Source organism: Macaca fascicularis, chromosome 4, assembly GCF_037993035.2.
Source record: "Macaca fascicularis isolate 582-1 chromosome 4, T2T-MFA8v1.1".
NCBI lineage: Eukaryota > Metazoa > Chordata > Mammalia > Primates > Cercopithecidae > Macaca > Macaca fascicularis.
Window position 1 is genome coordinate 68581849 of NC_088378.1, and position 17567 is coordinate 68599415.

General features: G+C 40.6%; 2 protein-coding genes across 4 annotated transcripts in view; one reads left to right on the forward strand and one right to left on the reverse strand.

Annotated features, from left to right (window-relative positions):
- Positions 1 to 5944, reverse strand: part of QRSL1 (glutaminyl-tRNA amidotransferase subunit QRSL1) — a 37540-nt gene extending 31596 nt beyond the window's left edge. For both annotated transcript variants that reach the window (XM_045391300.3, XM_065543654.2), the window contains exon 1: positions 5817 to 5944. In XM_045391300.3, coding sequence (XP_045247235.2) covers positions 5817 to 5840 — 24 coding nt within the window. In that variant the 5' untranslated portion in view covers positions 5841 to 5944. The remainder of the gene's footprint in view (positions 1 to 5816) is intronic.
- Positions 5945 to 6023: 79 nt separating this feature from the next.
- RTN4IP1 (reticulon 4 interacting protein 1) overlaps positions 6024 to 17567 on the forward strand; it is a 55047-nt gene continuing 43503 nt past the window's right edge. For both annotated transcript variants that reach the window (XM_005552238.4, XM_065543655.1), the window contains exons 1-4: positions 6024 to 6767; positions 12658 to 12809; positions 14110 to 14178; positions 16258 to 16382. In XM_005552238.4, coding sequence (XP_005552295.2) covers positions 6494 to 6767; positions 12658 to 12809; positions 14110 to 14178; positions 16258 to 16382 — 620 coding nt within the window. In that variant the 5' untranslated portion in view covers positions 6024 to 6493. The remainder of the gene's footprint in view (positions 6768 to 12657; positions 12810 to 14109; positions 14179 to 16257; positions 16383 to 17567) is intronic.

Sequence of the window (17567 nt, forward strand, 5' to 3'; positions counted from 1 at the left end):
CGTCCAGGCTAGAGTGCAGTGGTGCGATCTCGGCTCACTGTAACCTCCGCCTCCCGGGTTCAAGCGATTCTCCTGCCTCAGCCTCCTGAGTAGCTGGGATTACAGGTATGCGCCCTCGAACTCCTGACCTTGTGATCTGCCCGCCTCAGCCTTCCGAAGTGCTGGGATTACAGGCATGAGCCACTGTGCCCGGCCAGAAAAGAAGGGTCTTTAAAAAAAAAAATTGCCTTGATAAACACTGAAGGTACAGGAGAGCTCTTGAAGGCTGAGTATTCCAGGGACAGGTATTCATCCTCTCTTTAACATAGTCCATTCATGCTTTTGCCTTCTTGCTTCTTGAAATTGCATGTCAAGATCACCAGCAAGCTCCACATTCCTAAACCCACTGGTCAGTACCAGCCCTCATTTTACAGTACTCCTTAGTAGCATTCAACACAAGTGACCACTCCCTCCTTGAAACACTTCTTCTCTGTGTTCAGGACACCATGCCATCCTGGCTTTTCCTCCTGTCTCACTGGGCATTCTTTCAAGTCTCTTTTGCTGGCTTTACTTCCTATTGTTGACCTCCAAAATGTTGGAATTTTAGGTCTTCCTCTATTTTTACACTCAACTTCTGAGGTAATCTCATCGAGCCCTATAGGTTTAATTATCTTCTATACTCTGGCCAATGTATATCTCTCACCTAGCCTCTTTGCTGAGCTCTGAACTCTTGTATCTAGCTGCTTAAGTGATATCTTCACTTGGATATCTAGGAGGCATCTAAAAATTAACACATCCAAAACAAAACTCTTGATAACCTTCCCATTCCAAACATGTTCCCTTTAGAGGTTTTCCCATCTTGATGTTACATTTCCCCAACTGCCCTGGCCTAAAACCTAAGTAAAACCTTGATTCTTCTCTTTCCCTCAAACCCCATATCCAAAACATCTGCAAACCCTAACTTTAAAAACAATATCCACTCCCACTATCTCTTGCCAATGCAACAGGCTTCTAAAATGCTTTCTTGCTCTTTTTTTTTTTTTTTTTTTTTTTTTTTTTTTTTTGAGACAGGGCCTTGCTCTGCTGCCAAGCCTGGCGTGCACTGATGTGATCTCGCCTCATTGCAGCCTCAGCCTCCCAGGCTCAAGTGATCCTCCCACCTCAGCCTCCTGAGCAGCTGGGATTAAAGCCATGCGCTACCATGCCCAGCTAATTTTTGTGTTTTTTGTAAAGACAGGGTTTCACCACATTGCCCAGGCTGGTCTTGAACTCCTGAGCTCAATCAGCCTGCCTCAGCTTCTGAAAGTGCTGGGTTTAAAGGCATGAGCCATTGCACCCGGTCAGTCTTTGTACTTTATTACTTGCTTTTCTATAGATCATGGATCCTTAAGAGTCATCTGAAGGAGCTTTTAAAATTTTAACTCAGATCATGTCCACAGATTCAAAACTTTCCAGAAGATTCCCATTACACTTTGAATAAAATCCATACTCCCTACTGTGGCCTCAAAGGTTCTCCGCAATTTGGCTCCTACCTGTCTCCCTAACCTCTTCTCTCATTGCTGTCTTCATTCACTTTTCTCCAGGCATGCTGGCCCTCTTGCTATTCCTCGAACATGTTAAGCTTGCTCTTGTTTTAGGGTCTTTGTACTTACTGTTCCATCTGCCTGGAACACTATTCTCTCAGATCTGCCCAGTGTTCCCCCTTCATATCCTTCTGGTCTCTATTAAGTATTATTCACTCAGTCAGAGAAATCTTCCCTGGCTACTCTAGCTAAAATGTCCAGCTCCCCCAACTAGTTATCATACTATGACTTAATTTTTCTCCACAGTACTTATACTACCTGAAATTATATCCTTTACTTTTTTTTTTTTTTTTTTTTTTAAAAGTGTTTAATGGCTGCATTTCCACAAAAAAATGTTAGGTTTCAGGAAGCAGGAGCTTCTGTCCGTCTTTAATGCTACCCCCCAGTGGCTGGAACACAGAGGTACTCACTAAATGTTAGTTGAATGAATAACAGTTGTTTAAAATTTAGAATCGATTTCCCTATAGAGCAATGATTAGTTTTTCTAAAGTTGAAGCTCCAAGAAGCCAAATGAATATATCCTTCTTTAAACTTTAGGATTAATAATATTAGCCTGGTGCCTCACTCCTAGAAACACTGGAATCATGCCACAAAAGACAAAAGTAAAAGTGAGATTCCTCCCCCTTTCTGAATGTACCTGGGTAAAATTTACAAATAGGAATTTTACCTACTTGGCATTTTACCTCTTTTTTGTGCCTAATCCCAGGACTCCTGTTACCATAAGCCTCCACTCACATCCCCCAAATTGCCTCCATCATTTCCAGCCCTTCTCCCTAATTCCCAGCAAATTTTCCCCTCTTCAACTGATTATCTCAATTAAGGTATTATGAAGAAATTTGAACTGTTATAATTTACAACAATGGGTGAACAAATCGTTCAACCTTCCCAGGCATCTGTACATATGTAAAATATAACTAAATTGAAAGATAATTTGTATGAATTAATTAATCTCTAATTGGTAGAATTTAGGGCATCAGTACAGTGATGTGGAAAAAATACAAAGTAGACAGAAGGTAGTTTTAGAGCTGGGGAAATAACCACCAAATGTTTTGCATGCTAGGCATTAATAGGTGTTCATTAAAGGAGTGATTAAGTAAAAGTAATCATGCCAAGGCAACCTCTGGGTCTTCCCCTGGGTCAGCTCTCCTGAATAGTTCTTTTTCCCCCATGACGCAAAAGTTGTTTTTCATTATGGCTCACTCAATGACACCAGAGAGAAGTAGCACTAAAAAAGGTAGCACTTAAGGAGCTATGACAGTTGTCAAAATCAAAATAGAGTCACTTGTGTTAAAATCCTGACTAATGGAGTCAAGGAAGGTCAAGAAGAGAGGGTTCTCATGCACGAATGCCTGATAAGAAGAACTATCACACTCCAGCTGACAAGGGATTGATAACCGAAGTATATAAGGAGTTCAAAAAACTCAACAGGAAAAAAAAAATCCAATAATCAAATTAAAAATGGGCAAAAGATCAGAATAGACATTTCTCAAAAGAAAGACATATAAATGGCAAACCGGTATATGAAAACGTGCTCAACATCACTGATCATTAGAGAACTGCAAATCAAAACTACAATGAGGTATCATCTCACTCCACTTAAAATGGCTTCTTCCAAAAGACAGGCAATAATGAATGCTGGTGAGGATAGAGAAAAGTTGGTTGAAATGTAAATTACTACAGCCACTATGGAGAATAGTATGGAGGTTCCTCAAAAACCTAAAAATAGAACTACTGGTTGGGCACAGTGGCTCACAGCTGTAATCCTAGCACTTTGGGAGGCTGAGAGAGGAGGATTGCTTGAGGCCAATAATTCAAGACCAACCTGGCCAACACAGTGAGACCCTGTCTCTAAAAAAAAAAAATTAAAAATAAATTAAAAAAAATAGCACAACCATATGATCCAGCAATCTCACTGCTAGGTATATACGCACCTAAAGGAAAGAAAATCAACATAGCAAAGACATATCTGCTCTCTCATGTTTCTTGCAGCACTATTCACAATAGCCAAGATTTGAAAGCAACCTAAGTATCTACCAACAGATGAATGGATAGAGAAAATGTCCTACATGTACACAATGGAGTACTATTCAGCCATAAAAAGAATGAGAGCCTGTCATTTGCAACAACATGGATGGAACTGGAGGGCATTATGTTAAGTGAAATAAGCCATGCACAGAAAGACAAAATCCCATGTTCTCACCTATTTGTGGGAGTTAAAAATTAAAACAATTGATCTCGTGGAGGTAGAGTAGAATGATGGTTACCAGAAGCTAGAAAGGGTAGTAGTAGGGGTGGGAAGTGGGGATGGGTAATGGGTACAAAAATATAGTTAGACAGAATGAATAAGATACAGTATTTGATAGCACAGTGGGTGATTACAGTCAACAATAATTTATTGTACATTTAAAAATAACTAAAAGAGTATAACTGGAATGTTTGTAACACAAAGAAATGATAAATGCTTGAGGTGATGGACACACCATTTACTCTGATGTGATTACTATGCATTGTATGCCTATATCAAAATATCTCATGTGCCCCATAAATACGTACAACTACTATGTACCCATTAAAATTTTTTAAAAAACAACAATCATAAGACTGCAAAAAACACAACCTTGCACAGAGGCCATTGCAACCTTCCACACACACAAGTACTTCTGTAAGGATGTCTGTCCAGCAACTGGCCATTCAACCTTGGACTGATGCCACCTTTGTGACTGATCCTTGTGGCCAAGGATAACTGATTCAAAATAATTTATGTAATCTTTTTCTTTCTGTCTTTAAAAACATCCTTTGCCCCAACCTCCTTGAGTAGGCACATAGTTTACTATATCACACATATTCCCATTGCATTGCTACCCCAAAATAAATATTTTCTTTAGAGTCTCTTTCTGTTACTTAGATTGCCAGTGGAAAAGGCAGAAAAAGGAAATACCATATTTTTATAGGTTGTATTTAATTTTAAAACAAGTTTTGGGTGTTGTCCATTTATTAATTTATTTTTTAAAGAAAAAATTTGATTCGATACAATTTAAAATGGTAAAATAATAATGTATTTTGGGGAGGAACTATTTATTATTTAAAGCCTGTGGATTTAAAGTTCTCATTATATATTACAGCTATCTATAATTATAATTCCAGGCTGCCAGCTGGGAAACAAACAAACAAACAAAACGACAACTTCTAGGGTGGAATAAAAAGGAAGATGGAAGGCAGTTTAGGTCCTCAGCGCCTACTTCTTACCAGAAATCACCTGAAGCCCCCATTAAACCATACTCCTGAACCTACCACACAGATCTAATTAAGTCTAGAGTGGGACATAGCTTTAGTTTTAATAGGTGCTTCACGTGACTCTGATAGCAACTGGCCTGCAGGCAGTTCTAAGGTTGAGTGATGGAAGTAAAAAGGAAGTAAAAAGACCTGAATTAAAGCTTAACAGCAGACATAACGTGAGAGGGCAGATTCCAGCCATATCTGCAAGACAGAATGAACAGGGCTTAATGATTTACTGGATATGAAAGATGAGGAAGAATCTAAGGGCAAATGAGAGAATATTTGTGCCATTAAAAATAGACTATTAAGAATTCAGAAATACCAGAGCTTTTGTTTTTTAAGACGGCGGTTGAGAGGTAAGTCCTGTTACAATGATTACTTCACTGATTAAAGTGAATTTGAGGGTGCTTACGTGACATTTAGAAGAACTGCCCAGAAGGCGTTCACAAATACAGCCTAGAGTTCAAACATGACGTCCAGGAAATGGAGACACGGGTTCGGGAATCCCTGGTATCTTAGTGGTTGGTAAATCCTAGAGAACGAATTCTTTGAAAAAGCCCAAACATTACTGGTTTGAATTTTGCAAACTACAGTTTCGCCGGGCTTCTTAGCGACAACTGCAGCTAAGTGTCGGGGACAGAAGAGAGACTGAAGTGGCCCCGCAAGCCCCCTTTATCTGGCAAAGCCCACTCCGAGACCATCCGGTGCCCGACCCACACCAGAACAAACGTCTAATGGTGAGAAGCCGATTCACCACCCCACAGATCCGCGGTGCAGAGATTTCCCTGCTAAGGCCCTAACTCCTGAATGGGTACGGCAAGTACATCCCAAGGACCGAAAGGTACCTATCCCCCACTCAGTTCAAGAGAAGGCAGCGAGGTGGGCCAAGATGCGTGGTAAAGCCCAGGGACTCTTTGTCAACGAAGTCCGCTTAACTTTCCGCCCTCCCGGGGGCCTCAGCGAGCCAATTCCACTCACTTCTTGGAGGGTCCGGCCCAGCATGGTCCTCGTGCCCAGCCTGCCACCATAGGAGCCAGGCAAGGAGGAAAAAGAGGTCACCGGTCGCTAGTGATGGTACATGGCCGCAGCCATCTTTAATTGTCACTGAGCCCTTCAACAACGAGTACTTGGATTGGTTTAATTGCAGCCCGAGGAAATGATCTTTGCAGGCGATTGGTTGGCGCCGTAAAGCCACCCCGGCGGCTGAGGAGAGCGGGCAGGCAAGGAGATTCCGGGCCAGGGTCGCGGCGGCAGTTGGCAAGCGTTCGATTCTCTGGCGTTGGACCGAGAGCGGTGTCTGCCTGTCCCGCCGAGGGTTCCCAGGACAGGGCAGGGATCTAGGGGGTTTGCGCACCTGCTTTTTTATCCCCCCCCCTTTTTTTTTAGAAGGGGAGAGGGTGAAAGGGAGGGAGGAGAATAGACAGAATACTGACTGGAACGTTGATTGGAGCATTTCATATGCGAAGAGCAGAATAAAAGTTCCATATTCTTTCAGTTTCTCCATTAGATTAGCTTCATTTTCGAATGCTCCGTTTTGCATGCTTAATTTTGAAACTAGCCCGTGGTTTGGCAGAATTTGACCGAATTCAGGGGTGAGAGTTTGATCCAGTCCAAGTGTATTTGAATTTGAGCACGCCGTTCAACCAGTGTTTGCAATGGAATTTCTGAAGACTTACGTACTTAGAAGAAATGCATGCACTGCGGTTTGCTTCTGGAGAAGCAAAGTTGTCCAAAAGCCTTCAGTTAGAAGGATTAGTACTACCTCTCCAAGGAGCACTATCATGCCTGCTTGGGTGATAGATAAATACGGGAAGAATGAAGTACTTCGATTCACTCAGAACATGATGATACCTATCATACACTATCCAAATGAAGTCATTGTCAAAGTTCACGCTGCCAGTGTAAATCCTATAGACGTTAATATGAGAAGTAAGTTTTCAAAAGACATTACCTTTTTTAAAAAAGTCATTATTTAATAAGGTATGCGGTTTTAAAAAATTTGACTACGCTTCTTTGGTTAACTCAAATGAATCATTTAGGTTTTTAACAATACCTCTGCAAATATTATTTCCAAAATTTTTGAAATTGCAATGACCAGGGTATCTTTCTGGCCATTTGTCTTGATAAAATATAAGCTTGATTGTTTTCATGCGTCCTTAAATATGTAAGTTCAGACTTGAGAACTGTGTCTGTAGCTTTTTTTTTTTTTTTTGAGACTGAGTCTCTGTCACCCAGGCTGGAGTGCAGTGGCCTGCTCACTGCAACCTCCGCCTCCTGGGTTCAAGCAAAATTTCTCCTGCCTCAGCCTCCGGAGTAGCTGGGATTACAGGCGCGTGCCACCACACCAGGCAAATTTTTTTTGTATTTTTAGTAGAGATGGGGTTTCATCATGTTGGTCAGGCTGGTCTCCAACTCCTGACCTCAGGTGATCCGCCTGCCTCGGCCTCCCAAAGTGCTGGGATTACAGACTAGTCACTGCGCCCGGCTTATCTCTGTAGCTAAATTTCTGTCCGGGGAACTTTGTGGTATTCTGACATCCGTCACAAGCTTCGGCAGTCTAGTTATGTTTCCTCGTCAGTTCAGAATTTGTGGGGGTTTTTGTTTGTTTTTGAGACAGAATCTCGCTCTATTGCCAGGCTGGAGTGCAATGGCGCGTTCTTGGCTCACTGCAGCCTCCGCCTTCCGGGTTCAAACAATTCTCCTGCCTCAGCCTCCCAAGTAGCTGGGACTACAGACATGCGCCGCCACGCCCAGCTAAGTTTTGTATTTTTAGTAGAGACGGGGGGTGGAGGTGGGGGGATGGCGGGGAGGGGGGGCGTTCACTGCGTTGGTGGGAGACTGAGGCAGGAGAATCGCTTGAACCTGGAAGGCGGAGGTTGTAGTGAGCCAAGAACACGCCATTGCACTCCAGCCTGGAGATAGAGTGAGACTCCGTCTCAAAAATAATAAATAAAATAAATAAAAATAATGAATTGAATTGACTTTACTGTGATTGTCTCATGAAATCTACATCTGTATTCTTTGTTTTGAAGTAATAATTGCTACTACCAGTTGAGCATGCCGTTTTCCTTTATGCTTTTTACATTAGGCTTGAAGAGAGTTCAGTTTTTTATAAGATATGTCTTTTAGTGGTAAGTTTTACTCAATGGTCAGCATGTTTTTTCATCTCCTTTGATTGTAAGTTCTTTCAAGATAGATCCCATGCTTTGTCAACCTGTTTCAGCGCTTCACATACGCAGTTGTCATTCAGCCAATATTTCTATGCCTTTTTATCTTTTTGTTCTGACTTAGGATAACAAACTTAAATTAGCAGTATTTTATCCGTGAGTAATTTTTACATTTTGTCTTCATTTAGATCTGTTAGCTTTTTATTTCTTTAAATGCACATGCGTAACTCATGCCATGTACATTTTCATTTAAACAGAATGGCTGTGTCTAGACTTTTCTTGGCTGCTGTTTAATAATCTAACACTGTAAAACATTTTACTTTTATATAGTATTCTTGAAATATCTTAGTTTTTTATGACTTGATTGGGTAATATTATTTGCAAGTTACCATCTTTTTTTTTTTCTCCTTCCATTTGAGGATATGTTGTTGTCGTTGCAGAAGATATCTGAAACAGTAGCTTGGGGAAATAAAATAATGAGTAGAAGATTGTAAACTGTAGGAAGCAGTTATTTCCCTTGACAAGAAAGCAAGAGACATGTCTATTTTATTTGAGAGATGAAGACTGGCTGTTTTTCTGGAGATGGCCACTACTGTTGGACATAAAATAATAAATCATAGAAATGGCTAAAGAAATGAAGAATTTTTACGTGGGGAAAAAATGCAGCCAACAGCATCATACCAACAAAGTTTGGTGTCTTTAGATGGGATTAACGTCTTTAAACTGATGACAGATTTAGGACTTTTCACATTGGCCCAACTCTCTGAACAAGTCAAGGTGGCAACCCCTGTCAATGGGATGGAACACTTAAGGGCCCCATTCAGTTATCCGTGTCACCAAACAGATTCTCAATTACTAACTGCCAGCTGACTACATTCTGGGTTCAGGGTCTTGTTAGATAGTACCAGTGAGCCAAGGCTACTCAGTTGATGCATTAGCATATCAGGAGACCAAGAAAACTAGAAACAACCTTGAGCTGCAGTCTCTGTACCTCAAAGAGGACTGAAACCTTTCTGCAGCTCTTAAACAGCAGCTAAAGCTTGACATGGCTAAATGTCCACTTCTGTTGTTCAAACCACATAGAGGTTTCAGTGAATAATTGTTTAATTATCTTTAGCAGTGGAAAAGGATTGTAAGACAGGAAAAGTGAAGCACGTGACTTTTGTGAATATTACAGGTGAAGTTTTTTGTTTTTTGTTTTTTGTTTTTTGTTTTTCCCCCTGACAGAGTATAATCCTAACTAGCCAGATGGCAAATGTGTAATGTTGGTATAATGGCCATCAGCTTAGATTTTCTGGGACTTTCCCACCTTTCAAACACTTGATCCCATGTGTCTTGATTTTTTATTACAAACACAACTCATGCAAGCTACCCGCCTGTCAGCATCTCTCTCTGTATCTTCTACCTTCCCTCCTGCTATATGGATCAGCTGTCACTGCTTTCACAGAAGGCCAGCCCTTAGCTTGTGTTTCTAATCCCATCCCCTCTCACCTACTCTGGGATATCATTCCAGCAGTTATCTCCTGCATCATCAATCTTTTCTTTTCTACTGGATCATCCCCATTAGCATACAGACTTGCTATTATTTCTCCTTTCTTAAGGAGAAGGAAAAAAAGCCACTCAAAAGTCCTCTGTCCATCCTAGTTGCCACTTCGAGCTACTGTTCCATTTCTCTGCTCCCCTTACAACAAAACTATTTTAAAGAGGGTTCAGTCTTCTCATGGTCTCCAGTCCCTTATTTCCCATTCTCTCAAAAGCACACGACACAGCAGCTGCTCCTGGCAGGGTTACCAAAGGTCTGCATGTTGTTAGATCCAGGCTTGTTTGTTTGTTTGTTTTAAAGCCTCTTAGCAGCTTTGGACCTTATTTGAAAACCTGTCTCTCCTGTCAGCAGCATTGAACGTCTTTAAACTGCCTCCTTAGGCTCCTTTGCTGCTTTCTCCTCATACCTAAGATCTAATGGATTGCCCATAGGAGTGGGTGCAGGGCAAGGGGAGACGTACAGAACGGGTTAGTGACTGGAGCATGCGTTGTGAGGCAGGGAGTGAGTGGTACATGACCCTGGAGAGGTAGGCAGGGTGCCTATCATGGAGAGCCTCACATGGCAGACATGTTCTCAGAAAAATGTCAAGCAGAAGAGAGAAGAGCAGGTACTTTTGGATCTGAGAAAAGTCACGTTATATGTGGAAGCCATGTAATAAATTACTCTGGATTATTATACAGTAGCAAATTTACTTGAACAAAAAAATTGTAATTAAAAGAATGTTTTCAGTTTTATTTAGGTGATATTTATGTAAATATTCTTCTTTTTTTTTTTTTTTTTTTTTTTTTTTTTTTTTTGAGACAGAGCTTTGCTTTGTCACCCAGGCTGGAGTGCAGTGGTGTGACCATGGCTCACTGCAGTCTCAAACTCCTTGGCTCAAGCAATCCTCCTGCCTCAGCCTCCTGAGTAGCTGGGACTACAGGCATGTACCACTATGCCTGGCTAATTTTTCAAAGTTTTAGTAGAGATGAGGCCTTGCTATGTTGCCCAGGCTGGTTTTGAACTACTGAACTCAAGCAATCCTCCCACCTTGGTCTCCCAAAGTCCTGGGATTACAGGTGTGAGCCATGGCACCTGGCCTATAAATATTCTTAAAAATAAAAAGGTATGGGCCAGGTGCGGTGGCTTATGCCTGTAATCCCAACACTTTGGGAGGCCAAGGTGGGTGGATCGCTTGAGCCCAGGAGTTTGAGACCAGCCTGGCCAACATGACGAATCCCTGTTTCTACAACAATTAGCCAGACGTCGTGGCACACACCTGTAATCCCAGCTACTCCAGAGGCTGAGGCATGAGAATGGCTTGAACCCAGGAAGTGGAGGTTGCAGTGAGCCAAGATCACATCACTGCACTTGGGCAACAGAGTGAGGCTTCATCTCTTAAAAAAATAAATAAAATAGGCCAGGCGTGGTGGCTCCCTATACTCCCAGCACCCTGGGAGGCCAGGGTGGGCGGATCATGAGGTCAGGAGATTGAGACTATCCTGGCCAAAATGGTGAAATGCCATCTCTACTAAAAATACAAAAATTAGCTGGCTGTGGTGTGTGCCTGTAATCCCAGCTGCTTGGGAGGCTGAGGCAGGAGAATCACTTGAACCCGGGAGGCAGAGGTTGCAATGAGCCGAGATTGCGCGACTGCACTCCAGCCTGACAACAGAGCAAGACCCTGTCTCAAAAAAATTAAATAAATAAATAAAAAGATGTATAATAAAACAACTTGATTTTACACGTCAGAACAGATGCAGCCAAGTGGCTTTTCTTCACTCAGGAATTTATTCCAATTTATTTCAAAGATGTTGTTCTGGAAATATTTTTAAGGATGTGGGGATCATTACTCATAAACTATTGTCAGCATCAAATACTTTATATTCTTGCCTTATTTATTTATTAACTTCAAACAGCTTAAACGTTTATCTTCACCAGACATGGCACCAAATATCTTGTTGTTTAAAAAGTTCATAGGTCGGGCGCTGTGGCTCACGCCTGTAATCCCAGCACTTTGGGAGGCTGAGGCAGGCGGATCACAAGGTCAGGAGATTGAGACCATACTGGCTAACACAATGAAACCCCGTCGCTACTAAAAATACAAAAATTAACTGGGCGTGGTGACGGGCGCATGTAGTCCCAGCTACTCAGGAAGGAGAATGGCGTGAACCCGGGAGATGGAGCTTGCAGTGAGCCGAGATCACCCCACTGCACTCCAGCCTGGGTGACAGAGCTAGACTCCATCTCTTAAAAAAAAGAAAAAAAAAGGAAAAAAAAAGTTTCTGAATGAATACGTTAATAAAGACATACTCTTCGAAGAACAAAGCAAAACTGTATAAAAAATAATACTAAAAGTTCTGAAGACAATTTCAAAATTTGAATTTCAAAAATATTTTGAACAATGGTGGCTTTAGTTTAATAAGTGATTATCATTTTCCAAGTAAATTTTTTTTTAAAGAAAATAAATCCATCTTTTTATGCTTTCCCATGTATTGGCAAAAAATTATAAGGTTGATTACTTTTTAAAAAAGCTTTTAAGTTCGGGGTACAAGTGCAGGTTTGTTACATAGGTAAGCTTGTGTCATGGGGGTTTGTTGCACAGATTTTTTCCTCTCCCAAGTATTAAGCCTCATACCCACTAGTTATTTTTCTTAATCCTCTTCCTCTTCCCACCCTCCACCCTCTGAAAAACCCCAGTGTGTGTTGTTCCCCTGTACATGTCCATGTGTTCTCATCATTTAGCTCCCACTTATAAGTGAAAATGTGGTATTTGGTTTTCTGTTCCTGTGTTAGTTTGCTAAGGATAATGGCCTCCAGTTCCATCCATGTCCCTGGAAAGAACATGATCTTGTTCCTTTTTGTGACTGCATAGTATTCCGTGGTGTGTATGTACCACAGTTTTTTAATCCAGTCTATCATTGTTGGGCAGTTAGGTTGATTCCATGTCTTTGCTATTGTGAATACTATTGCAGTGAACATATACTTGCATGTGTCTTTGTAATAGAATGATTTATAATCTACATCTTAAAGACCTAAAATTGTACTGGACTATAACCCTGTAGTAGTTTTAAAAGCATTTCATACTTACATTTGGAGGAAACAGATAAATTGTGTTTTTATTTTACAGGTGGTTATGGAGCTACAGCTTTAAATATGAAGCGTGATCCTTTACACATGAAAATCAAAGGAGAAGAATTTCCTCTGACTCTGGGTCGGGATGTCTCTGGCGTGGTGATGGAATGTGGGCTTGATGTGAAATACTTCAAGCCTGGAGATGAGGTGAGTTCGGGAATGCCACTATTCCTGCAGGGGTCCAACCCATAGACCCTGATCCAGCGATGGATGAGAGATGTACACTGACACAGATATTTTGCCTGTCAGTGCAGCTAAGAGGTCTCTGCTCCCTGAATCTGCAGCATCCACCCCATAAACTGAGGAAGTTCACATTTATTTAGTGCGGATTAAACGATGAAGGTCTCGAGTAAACACCACTATAGGGTAATTAACATTGCCCACTGTCCAGTAGAGAGCAATCATGCACCCATGAAAGAACAAAGGTTGGTCTTAGGAACATGTGAGTAAGCAAACTATTTGGATAAACTGCCCCACATTCCCTAGTTATTTGCTCTATTGCTATCAACTCAAGGTAAAGAGGATTAGGCTGCTTTGAGCCAAATCTTTTACTGAAGCTGTGCAACACCCCCGGCCTTCCAAGTAGGTTTGTGTCTACTTCCTGTAACTTTACAATTTTTCCTCTTACAATTTTTCCCACCACCCTGACTGAACTCCCACATATTCCTTTACTAAATGTGCGAATTTCATTCTGTTTCAGAAGTATATTCTATGCTGTTGACCTGTTTTCTTGTTTTCAACAAAAGTACTGAGCTTTGACTAGAACTGTCACTTTTTTGGTTCTGTTGTTACATTTTTTCACAAACAGTTCCGAAATATGTTGACTCTACTTGAGTTTGTGTTTTCTAAATTTAGTACTTAAGAAATGCAAGACTTTAAAATATGTAGGATTAGGGTATTTTTTTCCTTGAAAGGGCCTTTAAATGACAATTTTTACCTTATGGATTAGATGGCTTTAAAATAGTTTGTTTGGTATAATCACCTATCACTTGTCACTTTGAACTTTTGTACCAAGAAATGATAGTTCATAATCATAGCTAACACTGTTCTGGTTGCTTTTTATAAAATATGTCATTTAGTCCCTCTGAGGTAGATAAAGTTAGGCCCAGTTTACAGATGAGGAAGCCAAGCTCTAAAGAGGTCTCCTAACTAATAAGTGGTGGAGCCAGGACTCAAACCCCAGAGACTGTGGTCCTATTGGTACTCAAAGTAGTCAGTAAATGCAGCAGGATATGATGGCATCTGCTTCCAGTGTGGTTTGACTTGATAAATCAGAATCATACTAAGTAATACATTTATATCATGAAAATAACACTCCTGCTTGGTGTAGTGCTGACTTCCGTGTTTTTCACAGCACAGGGTATATATTAGGGAACACCTTCATGCTTAGCTTTGGTCAGAGAATACCTGTGTTTCTAATGAAGCTGTCTGTGTGTGTGTGTTTCAGGTCTGGGCTGCAGTTCCTCCTTGGAAACAAGGCACTCTTTCAGAGTTTGTTGTAGTCAGTGGGAACGAGGTAACTTACCAACTCTGCTGAAATGCATTAGAAAGTTTAAACAAACACTGGCAAATATCTCGGAAATAATTGGTGTTTTTCAGTTCTAGTTTATGTTTCATGGGGCAGTTTATAAAGAGATAATATAGAATATAGGAATTTTTGAGAGATTAAAAAAGTATTTGATGCCATTCAGTAACACTGCCTGCTAACATAGCTGTTTTTCTCTCATTGAGCAGGGATTTGGAATGAGACCTAGAACCCTGCTGTGTTGCTTGGTTTTACCCTAGATAAATGGTTGAAAGCAGATACAGGCAGTAGAGGGGGTGGATTAGTCATCAATGGAGACATGGAAATGTCCAGCGGTTTTGAATAACTTTAAAAACAGGAGTCTAATCAAATGCAGTCAGGAGACCGACAAATTGAATAGAGAGAAAGGGGTTAACATTGAGGAAATTGGCTACAGAAGGGAGGGCAGGAAGGGGAAAAAGGTTGTTACTGAGATTAGAGAAAATCTAGAAAGATTTCCTTTCCAGAAAATGAGAGTAAAGGAAACAGCTGATCTCAAAAACTAATTAGGATGTGTTTTTGAGAGTTCAAGGTTTATTTGGATTTACTTCAAGACAAATGGGAATATTGATGTGGTCTTTTTATAAACAATGAAGTTATAAACAAAGTAGTTTTTATAAACAATGAAGTAGTTATATCTGATAATGTAGCCTACATAACATTATTGAACATCTGTGAGGCAGGTAGAGCTATTCTATACAATATTTATTAGGATAATCTTGGAGTAGGGTATGCATATGCATATGCATACCCTACTCCAAGGTATGCAACAGAGCTATACAATATTTATTAAGGATAATCTTGGAGTAAGGTATGCAATAAACACTGAACTGGAATAATTTTATAGATTTATCTATGAAAATACAGTTGACACCTGAACAATGCAGGAGTTGGTGCACCTACCCCTTTTAAAATGCACCTACATCTTTTGACTCCCCTAAAACTTAACTGCTAATAGCCTACTGTTACCCAGAAGCGTTACTGATAACATAAAAAGCCAACTAAGGTGGGGTGCAGTGGCTCACGCCTATAATCCCAGCACTTTGGGAGGCCAAGGTGGGTGGATCACAAGGTCAGGAGTTCAAGACCAGCCTGGCCAATATGGTGAAACCCTGTCTCTACTAAAAATACAAAAATTAGCCAGGCGTGGTGGGAGCTGCCTGTAGTCCCAGCTACTTGGAAGACTGAGGCAGGAGAATCGCTTAAACCTGGGAGGCGGAGGTTGCAGTGAGCCGAGATTGCACCACTGCACTCCAGCCTGGGCGACAGAGCAAGACTCTGTCTCAAAAAAGTCAACTAACACATATTTTATATGTTATGTATATTATATACTGTATTCTTATAATAAATGAAGCTAGAATATGTTATGTATATTATATACTGTATTCTTACAATAAAGGAAGCTAGAATGTGTTATGTATATTATATACTGTATTCTTACAGTAAAGGAAGCTAGGAAAAATGTTATTAAGAAAATCATAGGCCGGGCGCGGTGGCTCAAGCCTGTAATCCCAGCACTTTGGGAGGCCGAGACGGGCGGATCACGAGGTCAGGAGATCGAGACCATCCTGGCTAACACGGTGAAACCCCGTCTCTACTAAAAAATACAAAAACCTAGCCGGGCGAGGTGGCGGGCGCCTGTAGTCCCAGCTACTCGGGAGGCTGAGGCAGGAGAATGGCGCAAACCCGGGAGGCGGAGCTTGCAGTGAGCTGAGATCCGGCCACTGCACTCCAGCCTGGGCGACAGAGCCAGACTCTGTCTCAAAAAAAAAAAAAAAAAAAAAAAAAAAAAGAAAATCATAAAGAAAGGTATAGTTACTGTTCATTAAGTGGGTCATCATAAGGATTTTCATCCTTGTTGTCTTCATGTTACTAGAAAGAGGAAGAGTAGGAAGAGGAGGGGTTGGACTTGTACAATTCAAACCCCTGTTGGTCAAGGGTCAGCTGGATTCCTGTGAAGGTAAATGTGCTTAATTGTGTGCAGAGGTTTGCAAGTCATTGCTTATTTTTTACTGTTGTCTTCAAATGTAGGTCTCTCACAAACCCAAATCACTCACTCATACTCAAGCTGCCTCTTTGCCATATGTGGCTCTCACAGCCTGGTCTGCCATAAACAAAGTTGGTGGCCTGAATGACAAGAATTGCGCAGGAAAACGGTAAGTGTATCAGTCAGTGGCAGCATCTAAACTTCTTTTCTTTCCTTCTGTGAGTTCCTTGCAGTAGATTTGTTAGAGCTTTGAAATTTAGTATCATTTACATGAACAGAGCTGTACTAACATTTGAAAACAATTTCCAAAGCACTCTATTTGTGTCAGTTTGCATTTTCTTAGCTTCATTCTGTAGATTTTCAGCCCAATCAGTTGGAAATTTTTTAACTGAGATGTGTGGATGAAATGGACTTTAGGAGTCTGAACCTTCTAAAATAATGCAAAATTTTACATGTGATTCTTTAGGAAGAAGATCCATATCTTTTTTTTTTTTTTTATCAAATTCCTAAAAAGGTTAGGAATCATCCCATACAGTTTCTAAAGAATGATGTCAAGGTGAAAATGTTTTTCCCTACCTCTCCCAGGAGTTATTCTCACACGTGCATATTTCTATAAAGAGACTGCAAAACTATTGAATATTCTTAAGTTCTCTCAGTCTCAATGCCTAATATCCATTAGGTGAATTCTGATTTCCCAGTGCCTTGAGCGTGTGCTCATTTGGGTTAGCAGCAACATGGTGACCAGAAATGTCTCAGATGTACTTGAGTTTGTATCTGGATTCTGTTGCTTTCCAGCTGGGTGACCCACTCATTCACTTTTTAATGAGTTTTGTTTTGAAGGTTAAATGAGGTAATGCACATTAAACTGGTGACACAGTTTATGGCACATAGGAGGCACTCAGTAAATGGTGGCTACTATTGTTAGCAAGGAGATTATGGTGTTCTTTGTATTTTAGAAAGTTGCCATCATAGAGAAAAATGATGATTTTGTTTTTTGTTGAGAAAACTACACACTAAAACCATTTAACAATTGAAGGAAAGAGCTGTAGGTCAAACTATAATAAATAACCTAGTTTTTTTTATTACTAAGGATTGTGCTGGTAACATAACTAAAGTCTGTGTGATTCTGTTCTATCATTACGAAACATTGTACTTTACATTTAATGTGTTGGGTGATAGAGCATTAAATTTAATGAAAGTTTAATAGCTGTGTTTTTGAAAGCTTATGAAAGCTATTCATCTAATGAGGTGCTGCCCTTTATCTTAGAATTCAAAGTAAATATTTATTCTAAAGGTCAATGCTGTTTACTTTTTAAGCTATTGTGGCTTATCTTTCTTGAAGTTGCCATTTTGA